General features: G+C 44.4%; 1 protein-coding gene across 18 annotated transcripts in view; it reads left to right on the top strand.

The window, feature by feature from the left end:
• Positions 1-21,739, top strand: part of LOC147123101 (prominin-1-A-like) — a 240,309-nt gene that overhangs the window by 172,646 nt on the left and 45,924 nt on the right. For all 18 annotated transcript variants that reach the window (XM_085966404.1, XM_085966387.1, XM_085966420.1 and 15 more), the window contains 7 exons: positions 10,030-10,093; positions 10,921-11,080; positions 11,511-11,663; positions 11,828-11,951; positions 12,657-12,760; positions 15,000-15,081; positions 19,139-19,285. In XM_085966404.1, the coding sequence (XP_085822530.1) occupies positions 10,030-10,093; positions 10,921-11,080; positions 11,511-11,663; positions 11,828-11,951; positions 12,657-12,760; positions 15,000-15,081; positions 19,139-19,285 (834 nt within the window). The remainder of the gene's footprint in view (positions 1-10,029; positions 10,094-10,920; positions 11,081-11,510; positions 11,664-11,827; positions 11,952-12,656; positions 12,761-14,999; positions 15,082-19,138; positions 19,286-21,739) is intronic.

Below are 21,739 nucleotides of genomic sequence, written 5' to 3'. Positions count from 1 at the left end.
ATATGATATGAATGCATATGTGATCAGTATGCATGTCTGCATGTGAAATTATCTGTACGCTTCTAGTTTTTTTTTATTCGTTGATGGGATGTGGGCATCGCTGACGAGGCCAGCATTTATTGCCCATCCCTAATTGCCCTCGAGAAGGTGGTGGTGAGCCGCTGCCTTGAATCGCTGCAGTCCATGTGGTGAAGGTACTCCCACAGTGCTGTTAGGTAGGAAGTTCCAGGATTTTGACCCAGCGATAATGAAGGATCGGCGATATATTTCTAAGTCAGGATGGTGTGTGACTTGGAGGGGAACTTGCAGGTGGTGGTGTTCCCATGCGTCTGCTGCCCTTGTCCTTAGTGGATTTGAATGTATTTTAAAGCAGACATGCAGGTTTGTTTTAATGGTAATTGAAAGAAAATATATTTTGTCTTGGATTTTGGTTGCTATGTTTAGGTGGAAATTTAGTAAAAGTTAGTAAGTGGAAATGTGATTTAATTTCAGTAGAAGGCTTGGTTATTTATGTAACTGAATAAGTATACACTGGGAATTTACAGCTAAAGTGTAATGGGGTTCTACTAATGAGTTGGGCGTATAGAAATTACGCATATTTGGAATGAGGTTTGAAAGTGTACTGCACTTTTAAAACTTAGTGATTTTTGAACTTTTGACTTAATTTTTAAAGTTTTTAAAGTTCTTGTGGGATATCAGAACACTAAATGTCACACAATACCCACAGTATGCAACAATTATTAGCTGAAGGAAATCAAACAAATCTTCTATTTCCCCCCCCCCTTTCTGTAACACATAGGGCTCGATTTTAACGCAGCCGACAGGCGGGCTTTCAGGCGTGCGGGGGGTTAAAATCGCCAAACCTGGGGGTCGGGGACCACCCCCCCCCCCCCCCCCCAAACCGGCCTGGTTCCCACCTCCACGGCATTGTAACCTAGGTGTGTCTGATTGACCCGAATCAGTCCCGCCTGCAACAGGCGGGACTGGTCTTTAGGCCCTTAACCAGCACTAATTGGCCTTTATAATCCCATTTTAACAGGCCCTTGCCTGTTTAACCCTTTTCCCATGTAAAACACGCCTGGTGGGGATCACGCCTGTGAAACCTGACGTGAACACTGTTGGCTTGCTGACTATCAGCTGCAGGTCCAACATTAAAGAGGAGATTTGATCAGTCATCATTTGCATGTGGCAGGACTTTGTTGTCTAAAGTCTGGGGCAATTTTTACCAGGCTTAACCACACCTGTGGAAGGTTGGCGCCTCACACACTTCTCCAGTGTGACCACCTGCGAGACCCCTCTCGCCACCCTCACTCAGCGCTTCCTCAACTGAGGCACCTACCAGGAGCATGGGAGGCCTTTTTTTCCTTTCACTCTTGGCATTAGAGGACCTCCAGCCCCATTCGCGAAATGACACACGCCACAACTGCAGAAGTTGCCATCAGAATTTTTATGAAAAACAAATAGCTGATGGCATTTTTACAACATACGCAGCATTTCACCCAAGTGACTACCCTAGTGCTTTATTTTCCTCTTACGCGTGCTCCTACGTCGTGGTTCCCTGTGGCTTCAGCAGATGTGGAGGGCCCCTTGCTCACTTTCCTGCTGCTCCTGTCTCGACACCTTTGGCGGGCGTCCTCTGGGGTGGCGAGCCTGTGAGGGCTCGCCAGCAGTCTGCTGCTCCTGCGGCTGTGCAGGAGTTGAGACGTCTATCTCAGTTGGGTGTGGACTCCGGACCGAGGGCTCTGCAGTGGCATGGAAGTGTGAGCGCTTGGAGAGGAGCCCCACTTCCTTGAGGTCTGCCACCAACCTCCCTCTCATGGGTCAGGTCCCCCTCTGCCTGCAAGTGGCTTGAGAGCAGCTTGCTGCACATCAGGGGGGCCATGGGAACCCGTATCTACAATGGCAGTCCTACTCAGAAGGACTTCCATGAAGGTCTGGTTTCTCTGTTCAATAGATGCCCATCGCTCCTCAAGAGATGTCATTCTATTCTGAACACTCACCATGTTTTCCACACCCTGGCGACTAACCTCCTCCATGGCCGTTGCCCTCCTCTCCTCTACCGTAGCCAGCCTTACCACGGAGGCAGCAATCATTTCCATGTAGGTAACCATCCTTTCCGTGTTGATGCGTTCATGCGCCAATGACTCCACAAAGGCTCCGCTCATGTTCGCTATGGACTCCTCCATTCGCTCCACACTCTCAGCAACCCAGGAGACAAAACCTGCCAGAGACTCCTGCATCTGTGCACGGAGTTCCATCACCTCTGATCTTACGGATGGACCCAGAGGCAGAGGGTCGACATGCAGCTGAGCCGAGCTGGCAGAGTCCTGCGCCCTCCGACGAGGACTCTCCACTGCTGTCCCTGTCTCTACAATCTGCTGATGCTCACTTGTGAGCTGTGATACACCAGGTGACAAATCTACTCTGTCCCAAAGGTCCCACTGAGGTGTGAGTGTCTGCGCTGGTGTTGGGTGAGCTTATTTCTGCTGACGCTGCGCCCTCAGGTTGCAGATTCCTCTGAGGAGTCTGGAATCTCAGGCTCTCCCTCCTGCACACTGGGGACGGGGGCTCTCGATGGTCCTGTGGGGGAGTCAAGGAAAAAGTTAGAGATGTGATGCCAAGGTTACATGCACATTGCATTTTGCAGATGATCATAAGTCCATATGATGTAGCTTCAGAATCATTATCAGCGACTCATGCAATGCCAATGAGAGAGATGGAAAACTATTCTGTCACCAGCTTGCGGGGATGCTCCTATCTGTCTTTCCCCAACGTCCACATCTCGGTCAGCCCCGGCAATCTCCAGGACGCCTTCCTCCCAGGGGGTGAGCTGGGCTAATGAGGGCAGCCCTCCTCCTGTCCTGGTTCTCGCTCTCCTGTTGTGAGCTTTCTTTTCCTGCAATGAGGGAAGACAAGTGGAGGTTGAGTGAGAATGAAGGAGTGAGTGCAGAGATTGCATAGCATAGATACTTAGAAGGAGACAAAGATGGAGTGAGGTTGCAATACCAAAGGCCCTCCCTGTGTGTCGTCAGTTGTGTTCAAAGCATCAGAGTGAGAGGGAGTGTGAGGGCTGCATGGTGGCATAGTTCTGTGAATGTGAGCATAGAGAGAGAGGGAATGGGTAAGGGTGCATGGATGTGAGTGTCTATTGTGTTGTGCAGGAAGAGATTGCTGAAGCTGAGTGCTGGTGAGGAAAGGCAATGGGGATCAGATTGAGGGTGATGGAAACTTCATACAGTACTTACTTTTCTAGTGCGAAGAAGGTCATGGAATCTTTTCCTGCACTGCAACCACCTTCTTCATGTGAGCCCCAAGCAGTTGACTTGACCTGCCACCTGTAGCCACACAGCCTTGGTCTGACTGGGAGGCCTCTTCCTCCCTGGAGAAGGGAACAGGACCTCCCTGTGGGCCCTAACACCATCCAGTAATGCCTGGAGTGAAGCCTCATCAATTTGGGGGCAGATCTGGCCCTCCCGCTGGCCGTTGCTCCTGCAGGCTCCTGTGCCATCTTAATGGTGAAGTTTGGGAGCCTGCAGAGGAAGCAAGGCTTGCTGTGGACCTTAAAAGCAGCAGCAATGATGATGTCATTCTGCGACTTTCTGACTGGAAATACTCGATTGCCAAGGCTTCCCACACGCTGGAAATCAATTGGCCAATTGAGTTAAAATTGCATCAATCTCATAGACCCATTTAGAATCGTGTGGGAATCACTAAATTCGGGGAACCTGCCAATTCCCCGCACCTGAGATAAAATCGACCCCATACAGTGGAAAATTGGAACTTACCATGCATGTTTAGGGTTTTATATAGAATGGCTAAATTATCTTGCTTTGGACTGTCCCACATACCCCATCCCCTGTCTGCAAGTTGTTAATGAGGCTAGGTCTGTACACAGCAATACTTTGGTGCAACAAGAATTTGAAATCAAATTACTTCTTGCTTGCCAAAGGCATTAAATACTGAGTCAGACAGAGAAATACATTAACACAAATATCTGTCTTACTATGATACCCCATAATGCATATCATGGCCTATAATTTGCTGTCAAAATAACAGTAAGGCTAATGGTGCTCGCTGTTATTTCTGCACAAATGCTATAGCAACTTCAGATGATGGCAGATGCTAGGTTAAACACAGAGATCCAAAAGCTGCTGCCTGAGTTGCACCTCTCCGCCGTTAGCTGCCTGAAAACAGCATCTCGCTGTCTGGCTCACCATTGACATGCATTGAACGGTGTGAAGTTGCTGTATTTGTGCAGTAAATAAGTACTGAACTCACCACAGAAAGTTGAGTCTTATCCGTTTCATTCTAAGTACCCTTTTAATGATGTGATGAGGGTTAATTATTACTATCAACCCCTCTGGCACTGCAAATTAACTATTACAAATGTGGAGTCTCATTCCTTCAGGTATTAATTGTTGGAGATTTAAAAAATGTAAGATTTAAAATTAAAACTTTTAAAAAGATATACTTCCGTTGTCTCTTTTTCTCTCTCTCTCAATCCAATCTTTCCCATCTTAGTTGATATTAAATTCACCCACTCTGATTTGCACTTCCTTCTCAGTTCTTGTGCTGTTTATTTCACATCATCTCAGCCCCAGGACATCATTTCAGGAGTTCCTCAGGGCAGTGTCCTAGGCCCAACCATCTTCAGCTGCTCCACCAATGATCTTCCCTCCATCACAAGCTTAGGCATGGGGATGTTCGCTGATGATTGCAGTGTTCAGTTCCATTCGCAACTCCTCAGATAATGAAGCAGTCCATGCCCGCATGAAACAGGACCTGGACGGCATTCAGGCTTGGGCTGATAAGTGGCAGGTAACATTCGCGCTACACAAGTGCCAGGCAATGACTATCTCCAACAAGCGAGAGTCTATCCACCGCCCTTTGACATTCAGTGACATTACCATTGATGAATCCCCCACCATTAACACCCTGGGGGTCACCATTGACCAGAAACTTAACTGGACCAGCCAGATAAATTCTGTGGCTACAGAAGCAGGTAAGAGGCTGGGTATTCTGCGGCGAGTGTCTCACCTACTGACTCCCAAAGCCTTTCCACTATCTACATGGCACAAGTCAGGAGTGTGATAGAATACTCTCCTTGTCTGGATGAGTGCAGCTCCAACAACACTCAAGAAGCTAGACACCATCCAGGACAAAGCAGCCCGCTTGATTGGCACCCCATCCACCACCTTAAACATTCACTCCCTTCACCACCGGCACACCGTGGCTGCAGTGCATACCATTTACGAGATGCACTGCAGCAATTCACCAAGTATTCTTCGACAGCACCTCCCAAACCCAGGACCTTTACCACCTAGAAAGACAAGGGCAGCAGGCACATGAGAACACCACCACCTCCAAGTTACACATCATCCTGACTTGGAAATATATTGGCATTCCTTCATTGTCGCTGAGTCAGAATCCTGGAACTCCCTCCCTAACAGCACTGTGGGAGTACCTTCACTGCCTGGACTGCAGCAGTTCAAGAAGGTGGCTCACCACCACCTTCTCAAAGGCAATTAGGGATGGGTAATAAATGCTGGCCTTGCCAGCGATGCTCACATCCCAGGAATGAATAAAAAAAATTAAAAAAACTCCATCAGTCTGATTGGTTAAGGAGATAGGCCATTGCTTTCCCTGCTCACTCTAGTCCCAGATGTTCGGTTTCCCTCAATGCGATGTTTTCAGCTCGCACTTTCAGCAACTTGCCATGCAAAAAATTAAAACACCTAAACATGCAAGGGCAAGTTTAATTAACGGCAGACACCGTTAAATTCACTACTACAGCAAATTACGGCTCAATACGTCTTGCATTCTTCACGACCATGTCTCTTTCCTACCTCCCTCAGAGAGTTTTATACCAGTACTTCACTAAGTGGCGGCTGTACAGGAGTACCATAAAGTGATCTTTCTCTGATCCTGCCCTGGAGAAGTGCCTTGCGTCTGCTCACCTGAAAAGTAACCTGGTTTAAAGCAACAGGCGGGACTGGTTTTCAGGGCCCTTAAAAGGCACTCATTGGCCTTTATAATCCCATTTTAACAGGCCCTTGCCTGTTTAACCCTTTTCCCATGTAAAACACGCCTGGTGGCGATCACGCCAGTGAAACCTGGCGTGAGCACTATTGGCTTGGTGACTATTAGCTGCAGGTCAACCATTAAAGAGCAGATTTGATCAGTCATCATTTGCAGGTGGCAGGACTTTGTTGTCTCAGGCCTGGGGAAACTTTTACCAGGCTTAACCACACCTGTGGAAGGTTGGAGCCTCTCACACTTCTCCAGTGTGTCCTCCAGCGAAACCCCTCTTGCCACCCTCACTCAGCGCTTCCTCAACTGAGGCATCTACCAGAAGCATGGGAGGCCTTATTTTCCTTCCCTTTTTTGGCATTAGAGGACCTCCAGCCCCATTTGCGAAATGACACATGCCAGAACTGCAGCAGTTGCCATCAGAATTTTTATGCAAAACAAACAACTGATGGCATTTTTACAAAATATACAACATTTCACCCAAGTGATTACCCTTGTGACTATTTGTGCATTATTTTCCTCTTACGCGTGCTCCTACGTAGTGTTTCCCCTGTGGCTGCAGCAGATGTGGAGGCCCCTTGCTCACTTTCCTGCTGCTCCTGTCTCGACACTTTTGGCGGGTGTCCTCTGGGGTGGCGAGCCTGTGAGGGCTCGTCAGCAGTCTGCTGCTCCTGCGGCTGTGCAGGGGTTGAGACCTCTATCTCCGTTGGGTGTGGACTCTGGCGGGGCTCTGACCGAGGGCTCTGCAGTGGCATGGAAGTGTGAGCGCTTGGAGAGGAGCCCCCACTTCCTTGAGGTCTGCCCACAACCTCCCCCTCATGGGTCAGGTCCCCCTCCGTGTCTGCAAGTGGCTTGAGAGCACCTTGCTGCACATCAGGGGGGCCATGGGGACCCGTATCTGCAATGGCAGTCCTACTCAGAAGGACTTCCACGAAGGCCTGGTTTCTCTGTTCAATAGATGCCCATCGCTCCTCAAGAGATGTCATTCTATTCTGAACACTCACCATGTTTTCCATACCCTGGCGACTAACCTCCTCCATGGCCATAGCCCTCCTCTCCTCTACCATAACCATCCTCTCGTCTACGGTAGCCAGCCTTACCACGGAGGCAGCAATCATTTCCACGTAGGTAGCCATCCTTGCCGTGTTGATGCGTTCATGCGCCACTGACTCCACAAAGGCTCTGCTCAGGTTCGCTATGGACTCCTCCATTCGCTCCACACTCGCAGCAACCCAGGAGACAAAACCTGCCAGAGACTCCTGCATCTGTGCATGGAGTTCCATCACCTCTGATCTTACGGATGGACCCAGAGGCAGAGGGTCGACATGCAGCTGAGCCGAGCTGGCAGAGTCCTGCGCCCTCCGACGAGGACTCTCCACTGCTGTCCCTGTCTCTACAATCTGCTGATGCTCACTTGTGAGCTGTGATACACCAGGTGACAAATCTACTCTGTCCCAAAGGTCCCACCGAGGTGTGAGTGTCTGCGCTGGTGCTGGGTGCGCTTATTTCTGCTGATGCTACGCCCTCAGAGGTTGCAGATTCCTCTGAGGAGTCTGGCTTCTCAGGCTCTTCCTCCTGCACAGTGGGGATGGGGGCTCTCGATGGTCCTGTGGGGGAGTCAAGGAAAAAGTTAGAGATGTGATGCCAAGGTTACATGCACATTGCATTTTGCAGATGATCATAAGTCCATATGATGTAGCTTCAGAATCATTATCAGCGACTCATGCAATGCAAATGAGAGAGATGTAAAACTATTCTGTCACCAGCTTGCGGGGATGCACCTGTCTGTCCTTCCCCAACTTCCGCATCTCTGTCAGCCCCGACAATCTCCAGGACAGCTTCCTCCCAGGGGGTGAGCTGGGCTAATGAGGGCGGCCCTCCTCCTGTCCTGGTTCTCGCTCTCCTGTTGTGAGCTCTCTTTTCCTGCAATGAGGGAGACAAGTGGAGGTTGAGTGAGAATGAAGGAGTGAGTGCAGAGATTGCATAGCATAGATAATTAGAAGGAGACAAAGATGGAGTGAGGTTGCAAGACCAAGGGCCCTCCCTGTGTGTTGTCAGTTGTGTTCAAAGCATCAGAGTGAGAGGGAGTGTGAGAGCTGCATGGTGGAATAGTTATGTGAATGTGAGCATAGAGAGAGAGGGGGAATGGGTAAGGGTGCATGGATGCGAGTGTCTAGTGGGATGTGGAGGAAGAGATTGCTAAAGCTGAGTGCTGGTGAGGAAAGGCAATGGGGATCAGATTGAGGGTGATGGAAACTTCATACAGTACTTTTCCAGTGCGATGAAGGTCATGGAATCTTTTTCTGCACTGTATCCAGGTGTGCCGTGTGAGCCCCACGGAGTTGACTTCACCAGCCATCTGTAGCCACACAGCTTAGGTCTGACTGGGAGGCCTGAAGAAGGGAACAGGACCTCCCTGTGGGCCCTAGCACCATCCAGTAATGCCTGGAGTGAAGTCTCATCAAATTTTGGGGGCAGCTCTTGCGCTCCCGCTGGCCGTTGCTCCTGCAGGCTCCTGTGCCATCCGAATGGTAAAGTTTGGAAGCCTGCAGAAGAAGCAAGGCTTGCTGTGGACCTTAAAAGCAGCAGCAATGATGATGTCATATCCTGTGACTTTCTGACTGGCAATACTCAATTGCCAAGGCTTCCCACACGTTGGAAATCAATTGGCCAGTTGAGTTAAAATTGCATCAATCTCACAGACCCATTTGGATTCGTGTGGGAAACACTAAATTCGGGAAACCCAACAATTCCCTGCACCCGAGTTAAGATCGACCCCTTAGTGTTGTACTGTGCTAGTCCATCAATCTAGTGTGGCACAGCACTGAACTTTTACAGTATATTAATATAGTTTTAAAAAAAAAAAAAAAAAAAAAATTCTGAGAGCTTTCATGTTCGTCGGGGTAAGAAATGTAATGTTGGCATCTAGAGTCGGTATGAAGCACTTTCAGGTTAGTTATATTTCAGCTATTTGCAGAGACAAATTCCCCCTACTCGACCCCAACAAAATGCTGTAAACGCAAGCTCAGAAGACCGCATCCTACAGAGCCAATGCGAATCTCTTAATTTTCCACACCGGCCATCTGCATTAATTCTCTGCATTTTTCATTTTGTGCATAAATTTGTCTTTTGCTTAAACAATTTGTGGTGACATTCAATAGCTTAACTGATGGGAGCGAGATTGCCACTTTATGCTGAGTAATGGCTAGCTTTGTGGTATGTGACTGTAGCCATGAGGAAACGAGTTGGAACTTGGTCCATGAAACCAAATCCCTTCAAACTGAGAACAGACATTCCTCCCGTCAATCAGAGTAGGGATGACACGTGTCTCTCAACTAATGTTCATAATTAACTTAGCTTAATTATCATAGAATCATATAGCACAGAAGAAGGCCATTCAGCCCATTGTGCTTGTTCCGGCTCTTTGAAAGAGCTATCCAAATAGTCCCACTCGCCTGTTCTTTCCCATAGACTTGCAGGTTTCTCCTTTTCGGGAAAAATCCAATTCCCTGTTAAAAGTTTTTTTTTATTGATTCATTCACGGGATGTGGGTGTCGCTGGCAAGGCCAGCATTTATTGCCCATCCCTAATTGTCCTTGAGAAGGTGGTGGTGAGCCGCCTTCTTGAACCGCTGCAGTCCGTGTGGTGAAGGTACTCCCACAGTGCTGTTAGGATGGGAGTTCCTGGATTTTGACCCAGTGACAATGAAGGAATGGCGATATACTTCCAAGTCAGGATGGTGTGTGACTTGGAAAACCCAAGCTATGTCCTGTTCAAGTTACTATTGAATCTGCTTCCACCACTCTTTCCGGTAGTGAATTCCAGATCCTAACAACTTGCTACGTTTATATATAAAAAAAAATGTTCTCAATGCCCCCATTGGACTTTTTGCCAATCTTAAATTATATCATCAAATATTTTCTAGTGCTACTAAGAACATAATAAAAAATGTCTGTTTGCACTGTTGGTTCATATGTTAATTTATTTATGTAATTCTAGGGACATTCCGCATTTAATAATACCCCAGAAGTGGTTCAAAATGAAACCAAGTCTGTTTCAGCAGGTACAGTTATAGAAACATTCAATTCTCTGCATTTTTGATTTTGTGCGTAAATTTGTCTTTTGCTTAAAATGAACAATGAGTGGTGAAATTCAGTAGCTTAACTGATAGCTTACTGCAAGAGATACGTGTAGAACATAGTGCAAGAGTGCAAATTTTTAGAATTGTTTTTCAACTACTTTCTGCTAAACTTTTTTTCTGATGTATTTCTTTTGTTTACGGCATCTTCTTTTCATTTTTGCAGCACTCCCTCGTAAGTTTAAGCAAAATCTAAGCACAGTATGTAAAATCTATGACATACTGTGCCTTTTTGTGTGTTTGCCTGTAATGCACCAGAGTCACAGTTTTCTAATTCCATAGCAATCTGTTTGCGGAAGCTGCACTAAATGTCGCTCCTTTTTATAATTTTGGAGTCCGAATTGATGAATTCGTACTGAATTTTAACATGTTAGCTTCTGCTCATTTGTGATGGAAAACTGAACAATATACTATGGGTGCAGTTGAATAAAGCAATTTTACTGTGTGGAAATTGCAAACTCATGACCAACTCCATAGAAGCCTTCCGTAAACACCCATTTACATTGTCTCATTGTGTTGTTAAATAATGTATTAGCTTGAGTCCACCGTACACTTTTGCAGTTGTGTTTCAATAAAAGTGTATATATGTGTATGGCGATAAAAGGATGTGCTCTCCATTCCATGGTGCGTAGTGCATTTTCATGAGCCTGTTCCATCCGTTTCAGCCAGCAGTTGTAATGATCGAATTGGCACAGTTAATGAAGTGTGCACGTGTAGCTGTGCAGGTTTGTGTTAATTGTCCTTTGTTTCAGATGTGAAGAGTGTGCTCGATGAAGCTGGAGTGATTGTTTCAAATTTGAGTAAGAACCCTGTTATTGACGATATAATCAGTACAACTTCTGCATATCTCGGTACTGGGGAGAGATACTTTCTCGAGTATCTTCCATATTTGGAAAAGTACGATTTCTACAGGTAGGTTTTCTTTCTCAAGCTTACCTTCAACACAACAGTATTAACATATCCCTTATAAGATTCCAACAATTGACCTTTTTTTAAAAAAAAAAGCATAAACATAATTATTTGCAAAATGTTTAACACATTATTTTAATAATTTAAACCTAGCTTATATGTTTCTAAATGTATTTGTTTCTCAAATGAGGAATCAAGTGCATCATATTCATTGTTACAGCATCGAGGTTTCAAATAAAGCAAAGTAACATAGGAGCAGTATGCCTTAAATTTACTTACAGTCCCATTGAATGACTTGCACCATTCTGTGCAAGTTTTAAAATCATACATTACCTTGATTTCCATTTTGTTGCATTTTAAGCATCTGATATGAAAGCCTATTTCTCCAACTATTAAAAATAGAAGTGATTTCAGATTGTGTGTTCTTTTATAGATGGCTTGGCGGTGTTGCACTCTGCTGTTCAGTGGTACTTATCCTTGCTTTCAACTATCTTGGTTTGCTTTGTGGATCCTGTGGCTTTGACAAGCGTGATTCTCCAACCACAAGAGGCTGTATATCAAACACAGGAGGCAACCTTCTTTTAGCGTAATAATTTATCAATATTACAGCAAATTATTTAAATACTGCAGTCCCATAGATCGACAAATGTATGAAATATGCAACTTTTGGGGGGAAAAAGCATGTTCATTACAATATTCATTTTGAAGTTTTATAAACCTTTTAAAATCTAACTTTGTCATTTCTTTCAGTGGAGTTGGGGTCAGCTTCATCTTCTCCTGGCTTTTGATGCTGGTAGTTTTGGCCACCTTCATTGCAGGAGGAAATGTCGAAAAACTCGCTTGTCAGTCTTTAAAAGACAACAGTTTATTTAAGGTAAAGTAGAAGAGCTTTGCTGTAAACCTTGCATACGGATTTTTGTTTGATTGCATTCTTCACTTTTGGTGTTTATTTTTGGCCAAATATTTACCCTTTTAGAATAATATACATTTGGGCCTTAAAATCTCTTCGCTCCACCTTTGGTGGCCGTGCTTTCAGCTGCTTAGGTCCTCAGCTCTGGAATTCCCTCCCTAAACTTCTTTACCACTCTCTCCTCCTTTAAGACACTGCTTAAAATCTACTTTGACCAAGCTTTTGGTCAGCTGTCCTAATATTTCCTTGTGTGACTGTGTCAAACATGACACGGGTTGGAGCCTTTGCAGCTGTTGTTTGTTAAAAATTTACTGATATTGATGCCTATAACCTTGAAAATCTCTTATCGAGCCATTCTGAAATTTTACATTTTACAATAATTCATTGAAGAATAATTCATAATGCAGAGTGCTGAAAATCTCTCAATGAAATGCAGAATTTTATTTGAAAAGGCTACTCTTGTATCAGCAGAAGTAATATTTGCATCTTATTTTCAATGTTTATATTTCTAAAAAGCAGTTTGAGAATTTTAACCCTGGTATTTTCAATGGTAATTGACAATCCCTAACTAAAAAGGTACAAATTACATGAGATGTCTGCAAAATCAATGTTTCTGTTGCTGGAGTATAGTATTTGTCCTCTAAATCTGTTAACCTTTGTACCCTTAAGGTTCTGGATACTCCCTATTTGTTGGACTCACAGTGGAAACATTTCCTTTCTGGGTTTCTGCTTTCCGAACCCAACATAAACCTCACTTTTCAGAGTGTATACAGGTCAGATACTAAAGTCTAGTGCTACGTTTTAATGATTGTTTCTGGGAAATATACTTTGCTCCCATTTTTTCTCCTTACCATTGTCTCTCTCAAAGGTGGTGACTTGTGCTGGGGTAGGGATCCAGGTTTGCCTGGACACTATGTTTTGGCAGGCTCTTCAATAACGGGGGATATCGCAGCCATTCCCAATCCTGTCTTTGTGCAGTGCCGACATGTGTAAAGATCACTGAAGAGTGGAACTCACACACTCAAACCATGTTTGGGGGATGCTGAAACTATTGGCTGTGTCTCCCTTTGTCACCCCAAGATTACTGAACCAGGAAACTACACGTCAAGGTGCTGATAAAGCCGTTAATAGTGCCTTTGGCACAGATGGACACCGTGTCTCCTATGTTAAGAAAACTTAACGTTTTCTCCGATATCTTCTTGTAGTGCTTCAACTTTTCCGGGTTCCTATCATCAGCTTCACAGCATCTAATGCTGTGAAGCATCTTGGAGGTGTTAATAAGTGAAAGTTAAACATAGAAGATAGGAGCAGAAGTAGGCCATTCGGCCCCTCGAGCCTGCTCCACCATTCAATGCGATCATGGCTGATCATCCAAATTCAGTACCCGCTCCCTGCTTTCTCCCCATACCCCTTGATCCCTTTAGCCTTAAGAAATATATCCAACTCCTTCTTGAATATATTTAATGAATTGGCCTCTACTGCCTTCTGTGGTAGAGAATTCCACAGGTTCACCACTCTCTGGGTGAAGAAATTCCTCCTAATTTCTGTCCTAAATGGCCTACCCCTTATCCTTCGACTGTGACCCCTGGTTCTGGACTCCCCGACCATTGGGAACATCCTTCCTGCATCTAGTCTGTCCATTCCTGTCAGAATTTTATAAGTTTCAATGAGATCCCCTCTCATTCTTCTAAACTCCAGCGAGTACAAGCCCAATCAACCCAATCTCTCCTCATACGTCATTCCTGCCATCCCAGTTATCAGCCTGGTGAATCTTCGCTGAACTCCTTCCATGGCAAGAACATCCTTCCTCAGATAAGGCGACCAAAACTGCACACAATACTCCAGATGTGGTCTCACCAAGGCCCTGTACAACTGCAGCAAGACATCCTTGTTCCTGTACTCAAACCCTCTCGCTACAAAGGCCAACATACCATTTGCCTTCTTAACCACCTTCTGCACCTGCATGCTTACCTTCAGCGACTGGTGCACAAGGGCACCCAGGTCTAGTTGCACTTCCCCTTCTCCCAATCTATTGCCATTCAGATAATAATTTGCCTTCCTGTTTTTGCCACCAAAGTGGATAACCTCACATTTATCCACGTTATATTGCATCTGCCATGCTTCTGCCCAATCACCCAACCTGTCCAAATCATCCTGGAGTTTCTCGGCATCCTCCTCACAGCACACACGCCCACCCAGCTTTGTGTCGTCTGCAAATTTGGAGATATTACATCTAGTTCCCTTGTCTAGATCATTAATATATATTGTGAATAGCTGGGGTCCAAGGACCGATCCCTGCAGTACCCCACTAGTCACTGCCTGCCACTCGGAAAAAGACCCGTTTATTCCAACTCTTTGCTTTCTGTCTGCCAACCAGTTCTCTATCCAAGTCAATACCTTGCCCCCAATCCCATGTGCCTTAACTTTACACGCTAATCTCTTATGCGGGACCTTATCGAAAGCCTTCTGAAAGTCCAAATACACCACATCCACTGGTTCTCCCTTATCTATTTTACCAGTTACATCCTCAAAAAATTCCAGTAGATTAGTCAAGCACGATTTACCTTTTGTTGTTGTTATTGGATGATTGTTGGAAATTAGAAACCCAATGTACAATATATGAGGGAAAATGGACACTATTGTACCAATTGTAACTATTTATCTGCAGCAGTATTAACTAATTGCATCCAAGAGCTATACTGGTGTATTTACAATTTGTTTTCCTCATAAGGGGCTATTTTGGAAGGGACACTATTGAGGGGCTCTATCCCAAATGGTTTTTAATTTTACAGCATTTTTTTACTCATTCAAGTTTGTATGACACTGAAGTGGAAATATTAATTTAGCACTCCTTTAAAATAGGATGGCATAGCAGAGATGATCAAGAGCAGCAGCATGCACCTTCAGAGTGATGACTGTTGCCCAAATCACTCGAGTCATTTTTTTGTGTTATATATAAAAAAGCACTTGGGATGTGAGCACTAAATCAGAGTTTTTTTTTATTATATACAGCAAATGCCGCAAAAATGAAGGAATATATTCAGCTTTCCAGCTACAAAATTTATTCAACATTGGTGATGTAAATTTCAGTGCAGTAAGTAAAAACATAGATTGGCGTTATCTCTGGGCAAAACAGTATAGATGTTTCCTTTATTTAGCAATGCATTCTTCAAAATACATTTCAGGATGTTGAAAAGAGATGATGAGCTTTGTGGCTGTAGAGAGAAAGGCGGCTGTAGAGAGAGAAAGGCATCAAAACCTTGGCCGGAATTCTGCCTACCTGGGCGGGTCCGGTGTCCGTGGCGGGTCGCAACCCCGCTGCTGGCTGCATCCCGCTGCTGAAAAATGAACTTGCCTTAATTGGGCCTATTAAGCCCGCCCAGCGCGTTACCCGGCCCAATGAGATGGAGCGGGTCTGGTGACGTTGTTCATGATGTGTTTTCAGCCGGGATCCTTAAAGGGACCATGGCCACATTACATTTGAAGTTTCATCTAACATGGTGCTGTCAATGCACTACAGCATTGGAGTGCTGCAAACACCGACAATGACTGCACAGAGGCAGAGGGCTGCACCCAGGTTCTCCTATGACTCCCTCCATATGCTTATGGAGGGAGTCCGAGCACGCAGGGATGTCCTCTTCCCTTCCAATAGGCGGAAGAGACCTCCCCAGGAGACCAAGACAGCCTGGTTGCAGATTGTGGAGGCGGTCACAAGCCGGGATGTGTTCAGGAGGACCTGGGTGCAATGCTGCAAACATTTCAATTATCTAATTAGAGCAGGAAACGTTTGTACAAAGCCACACTCAACCTCATCCTGCTGTGCCTTTCATCACATCCCCATCACTCTGCCTTCCCTACCCTACTCCTGCACATCCTTACTCCCACCAACATACCTTGCACGTCCAGCCACTCCCCCCTCTCTCTCTATCTACATTATCACATCCCTATCTCACTAGCCACCCCTCACACTCACCATAGTGCAATCATACCAACTAACACACAAGGGTAGCCACTTGGGAGTTTTATGCAATGTTTATGTAAAGTTTCTGTTAATGTGGTGTCAAACATAAAAATCTTTATTTTCAACACTTTCCGGTCTTGGACAGATTTGTGTGCACCTTTTGGAAGTGGCTTAGTGAGTTGCAGTGAATGGTGAGACATAACGGTACCCCCCTCGCAATGGCGATGAGTGTGAAAGGAATGGCTTGGTCATTACAGGGATGCTTTCTAGTGTTGGTGTGGGGTGGTGCTAACCTGGCACATTATGTGGCAGCCAGGGTGTACAGCGTAAAGTTAACTAAATCTGGCCATGATGAGGCCATCCCTGGCCTCCTGGGCAGCAATGTGCTCAGGTGCTGATGCCCTTTGTCCTGTGCAGCATCAGGTGATTGTGGAGAAGGTTGGTGGTGGTGGTGGGGCTGATCATGGCGGGATTCTGAGGACCAAGGTGAGAGAGTATAAACGGCACCCATGTTGATGGAATAGATGGCAGGTGAAGTACAGATGACCGAGGTGACACTGGATGGGGACTTTGCTGGAAACACTTGCAGCCTGCAGAATCTGTGCTGGAAATTGACTGAGGAAAGTGATCATCTGTCAGGTGGGAGCTTTTACTGTACATTTCATTGCTGTCAAGTAATCAGCTGGAGCAATGGCCATGGAACTCCCGCCTCAGGTTCACAGACATGGTTCCCGAGCTGCATGAATCTGGTGGTCATGCAGGGAAATTTAAAAAGTAAGTGAAAAAAGGCTCTTAAGTGTCTGTAAACTACCTGATAATCATCTCAATTAGGTCGCCAGCCCCGGTCAGGTCGGTTCCGCAATGACAGATATGCCCAGGGTAAAGGTGTGTGGGTGTGAGATGACCTGTTGTCAAAAATAACAACTTTCCCACCCCACCTGTCACTGATCATGCCCGTTGCCACCCTGGAAAATTCTGGCCCTTGTTTTTCATTTCTTGTTACCTTTCCACATCTTGTGTTGCTATTTTTTCTGATGGTAAAATGGGGCACGGATTTTGTATAGAGCAAAAGGTGGTCTAACACAAGGTGATCTGTGCTAGTTCAGTTGAGAACTTTTCATCTAAAGGGTGAAACACCTTCATTGTTGAAGGTATTTTTGCCTCTTGGGTTTTCTTCTTCCACACTCCACTCTGGTTAAATAGGGCAAGTGTTGGAGCTGCTGTGATGCCAGTTGGTGGTTGGTGCACAATAACAGCTACAGCCAGATTTCCCTTTACTTAAATTTGTTTTTTGACCTTCCAGCAAGGAAGTGACAGATTTTCATTCAGCACCCCGCTACATTAAAACTGCTGAGATCAGTAACTCAGCAAGTGGAGGATCGCAAGCATTTAACTTATGTTGATCTGCCACTGCAGCACTTCAGGCGAGAAATACTTCTTCACAACCGAAATGTTGACCAGAGAAGTGTATTTTTTAAATTTGTTTTCCTGTTGCATATCTGGAAAAGGTGGGGGGGAATAAATGCTTTGCATAGTTTTCCTAAGCGGAACTGTTGTTTTTGACATGAGATTTAAGCTGGCCATTTTTTTCTGATTTTTTTTCTACCTTTGACTTGCATTTACTTGAGGGTTGCATTGACTACAACAATAAGCCTCGGATTTAGACATTTGGTGAAGTAAACTGTGCTCCTATCAACATAATGAAACTCCCATTTCAATTTCAAAATGCTCAATTGAATTGTTGGAATTCATGTTGAGACCATATAGTTTTAAATTAGGATTCGTAAGAGGCATGTGGGCCTTGATTTTTAACTCTGGTTTTGCACCAGAAAACAGGCACCATTCATGCTATGGTCAATTTTCTCAGGTGCACAGCAGCCAAACCAGTGGTCCTTGAAGGGATCGCTGGAGGCTACTATCCAAAAGGTAAGTTAGAAGTTTTTTTACTTGCCTGAATGTGGATCCAGGAGGCGCAGGACTGTGGGGCTCTGCCGGGAAACTGCGGGCCACTCTCTGCGTGTGGTCACTCCACCCCCCTCGGTCTTGCTTTAGGCGATTGGCTAGTATCGCATCAGGCCAATCTTGCTTCAGCCACCACCCCCCCTCCCCAACCCTCACCCCCACCAACCAGCGAGCTGCTTCTGGGGCCAAAATTGGTATCTGTAGTATGCCGATAACATACATTTGAGGCTGGTAAACCAATTTGCCATAGTCCTGCTGTTGGCCTCTTTAGGTGCATGCCCCCAATTTGGGCGCGGTCCAATTTCTCTGCCAGATCTTCTCTGACGTACTGCTGGGCAAAATTGTTCCAAGGTATAGTGGTGCTCAAGTGACAGCTACCACCAGGAAATGGGAGCAGCAGTAGTCCTAGAAATATCTACAGATCAGTAAATCCTTACAGGGTTTAGTAGGTGTTTCTGTAAATTTAGAACGAGTCATTGTACAGGAAACTCTATTATCCGGCACCAACGGGACCGGCGTGGTGCCGGTTTATCAAAAAGTCCGGATTACAGAGAGGTATAGTTAAAAGGTACAAGAGCTCTGTACACAGCAACAAATCCAGGCTTCGCTGTTGCTTTGCAACATGTGCAGGAACTCTGGCCACAGACCAAGCGTCCCTGTTGCTTAGCAACAAGTGCACGAACCCCAGTTACACAGCCACAGATCCAGGAACTGCCACTAATATGAAGTAAAACTTACCTGAACCTACTCCTGAATTTTGCTGGTTAAGAGGTTTCCGGTTATTTGGGTGCCGGTTAAAAGAGAGTTTCCTGTAATAAAAAAAAATGAGACAATAGTTTGCAGAAACGCTTAATTTAATACCTTGATCGCTATGGCAAAAGCTGTGGCAATGCATGAATAAATACTAAGTTCAACTTGTACTATGATATAGCGGAGGAGATTGTCAAATGTACATTATAACTGCAGCTGGCCAAATACCTGAAGCTCAACACGTTAATTTTAGAATTTGTGGAATTATTTTGCTTTTTAGTAGTTTGGGAAGAGACGATTTTGAGTCATGCAATTACGCCTATCTAGACAAAGCAAGCATGGTGTATATAGACATTGATTACGTGATCGCAGCTTTTTAATTGTGTGAAATTTTATATGTAAATAGAACAAAAATTATGGTATATGTGAAAGTTGTTCAAATATATATTTTTTTATGGCATTGGTGATTATTTTTCAGTATACAGCTAACCTGACTGACAAATACAGAAACATTGATGTGAATTTAAGCAACATAGTAATACTGGATGAGGCGGCAAAAAGGAGTCTTCATGATTTCACGGATACTGGCATTGACAAAATTAATTGCACTGCCTACTTCAATGAGGTAATGCTTTATTCTTTGTACTTTTCTAGGGGCTAAAACATTCTACCAACTGGAAAATGTTTGTTATTTGATTTGAATTGCGTACATTATTTAATCAAATCTCCTAATTATGCCATCTTAAAATTATAAACAATTCCATCTCACCTGTTGTCAGTGGCATTGCTATTCAAATTCATTACTGGTGGAGCTGATGATGCCATTAGTTTTTTCTTAAAGTAATGTTCAAACACCATAATCTATCGAATCCAATTATTTAATTTTGTTTTATGCGTTTACCTTACCAATGGAGTTTTAACTAAAGATGATTCAGTATCCAAGGAAGCTGTCTGTACTGGCCGTGCTAGACGTACTCCTATCTAGCTATCCAGCAAGTTAAACACTCATTCAAAAATAATTCTTCTGAAGCGGTTGCTGTTTTGAAGCTTTTACTTGAACAAATTTGTGAAACTGTAAACAAAGACAAAGTATGTTTTGTACATAAACTACTACACATTCGATATTACACAAGATATAAACATATTTACAACAGTAGAATAGACTAATTGTATAACTAACATTTGAACTAACTTCTGTAACTATTAAATATTAACCTTTTTATAAACATAGTATTATCAAAATATTACTCTGACAACATTGCTATTATGCTAAGAACTAAAGATACTCACAGATATTGCGCTTGGCCTAACATATGAAGTCAGATTACACTGGATTGTAAATGGAACCTCTCATAGCAAATTCTCCATTACTCAAGTCCGGTTCTTTCTGGCAAAACTGCTTCCTGGGGTCAACAGGAAGAAAGGTAAGAAGGTCAAATGACCTCACACAGGAAGAAAGGAACAGATGACCTTTCCAGCTTACAAACTGTTAACACAATAACCGCCACCAGAGGGTGCTATTGCATGTAAAAATGTCCAGAATGTCACATAATGTCCATCGGTCCAGAACACTGTCCGTAAAAAAAAAAAAAATCATTTCTTCTTTGCCACCTGTGAAAATAGGTACCCCAGTGCCTCAAATATAAAGTTCTCATCCTGTGTATACATCCTACATAGTCTTGCCATGCTCTATCTTTTGTAACCTCCTCCTGCACTGCAGCTCTCGATTTCCACTGATTCTGGCTGCCTGTACATCTCCCTTCCCTTTGCCACACCATTGGCGCCTCAGTCCCAAGCTCTCTAATTCCTTTCCTAAACTCCTCTGCCCTCCTACTCCTCCTTTTAAGACCCTTCATAAAACCCACTTCTTTGACCAAGCTTTTGGTTAACCCTCCTAATATCTTTTCCTTTTGCTTGGCATCCATTTTTTTCCCCATCCGTTTCTGTGAAGCAGCTTGGATCATTTTTCTTCAGTAAAAATACTGTATGTGCAAGCTGTTGTTGATCGAAATCTGGAGGAGTATGGAAATTATGTAGATATATAGGAAATAATCTAATCTATTCTAGTTTGTAACTAAAAACAGTTGTTGGGGTATTGAGTATAATGGGTAGCAATGGAAAAAATGTCTCTCTGCAAAACATTCATGCTACTGATGTCCCTCTCCTTGCAAACCACTGCCCCTTCTCCAACATTCCTTTCCTCGCCATAGTCCTTGAACATTTTGTCGCTTCCCAAATCCATGCCCATCTTTTCCATTATTCCATGTTGGAATCTCTCTCAACTTTTCCCTGTCTTGTCACAGCAGCAAGACGGCTCGAACCAATGTTGAAAATTTCATTCCCTGTCACTGCGACCATGGTGTATTATCCCTCCTCGTGATGCTCAGCCTCTTGCAGCCTTTGGCACAGTCAACCACACCATCTTCCTCCAATGCCCAGCATAATGGAACTGCCCTTGCTTGGTTCCACTTTTATCTATCTAATTGTAGCCAGAGCATCTCCAGCAAAAGCTTCTCTTTACGCCCCTACACTTTTACCTCTGGAGTCCCCCAAGGATTTATCCTTGGCCTCCTTTTCTTCCTCATCTAAATGCTGTCCCTCAGCAGCCAACATCCACAGCCATCGGGCCAGCTTCCACAGGTATGCTTCCTTCTTAAAACCTACCTCTCTGACCAAGTTTCAAGTTACCACTCCTAATGTGTACTATTTTGGCTGGGTGTCTGTTTTTATGTGGAAGAAATCGCGCATGCACGAAAATTTGAATGGGCCGCGCAGCCAGTTAAAGGGACCGTGCCCAAAAAAAGAGGGAACATTGGTTGTTTACTGTAAACTATAATTTACTCTTATAATTACCTAAAACAGAAAATCATATCATTTTGGAGAAGGATATTTTCATTGACACTTTAACTGAGTAAAAGTTCTAAGAAACTTGAGATTCATTTAACTTCTTCAAAGTTTAAAAATAAATTCTGCTTTCTATCTTTTTTGCACTGAGCTCAGATTCAGATGATCTCTGACATTGTGTGAAACAGATTTTAAAACCAATGTGTTCCCCTGCCCAAAGAAGTATTAAATGATG

Source organism: Somniosus microcephalus, chromosome 2 (assembly GCF_052327205.1).
Source record: "Somniosus microcephalus isolate GS21.2 chromosome 2, FLI_Smic_1.0, whole genome shotgun sequence".
NCBI lineage: Eukaryota > Metazoa > Chordata > Chondrichthyes > Squaliformes > Somniosidae > Somniosus > Somniosus microcephalus.
This window is presented reverse-complemented; position numbering and strand designations above follow the sequence as displayed.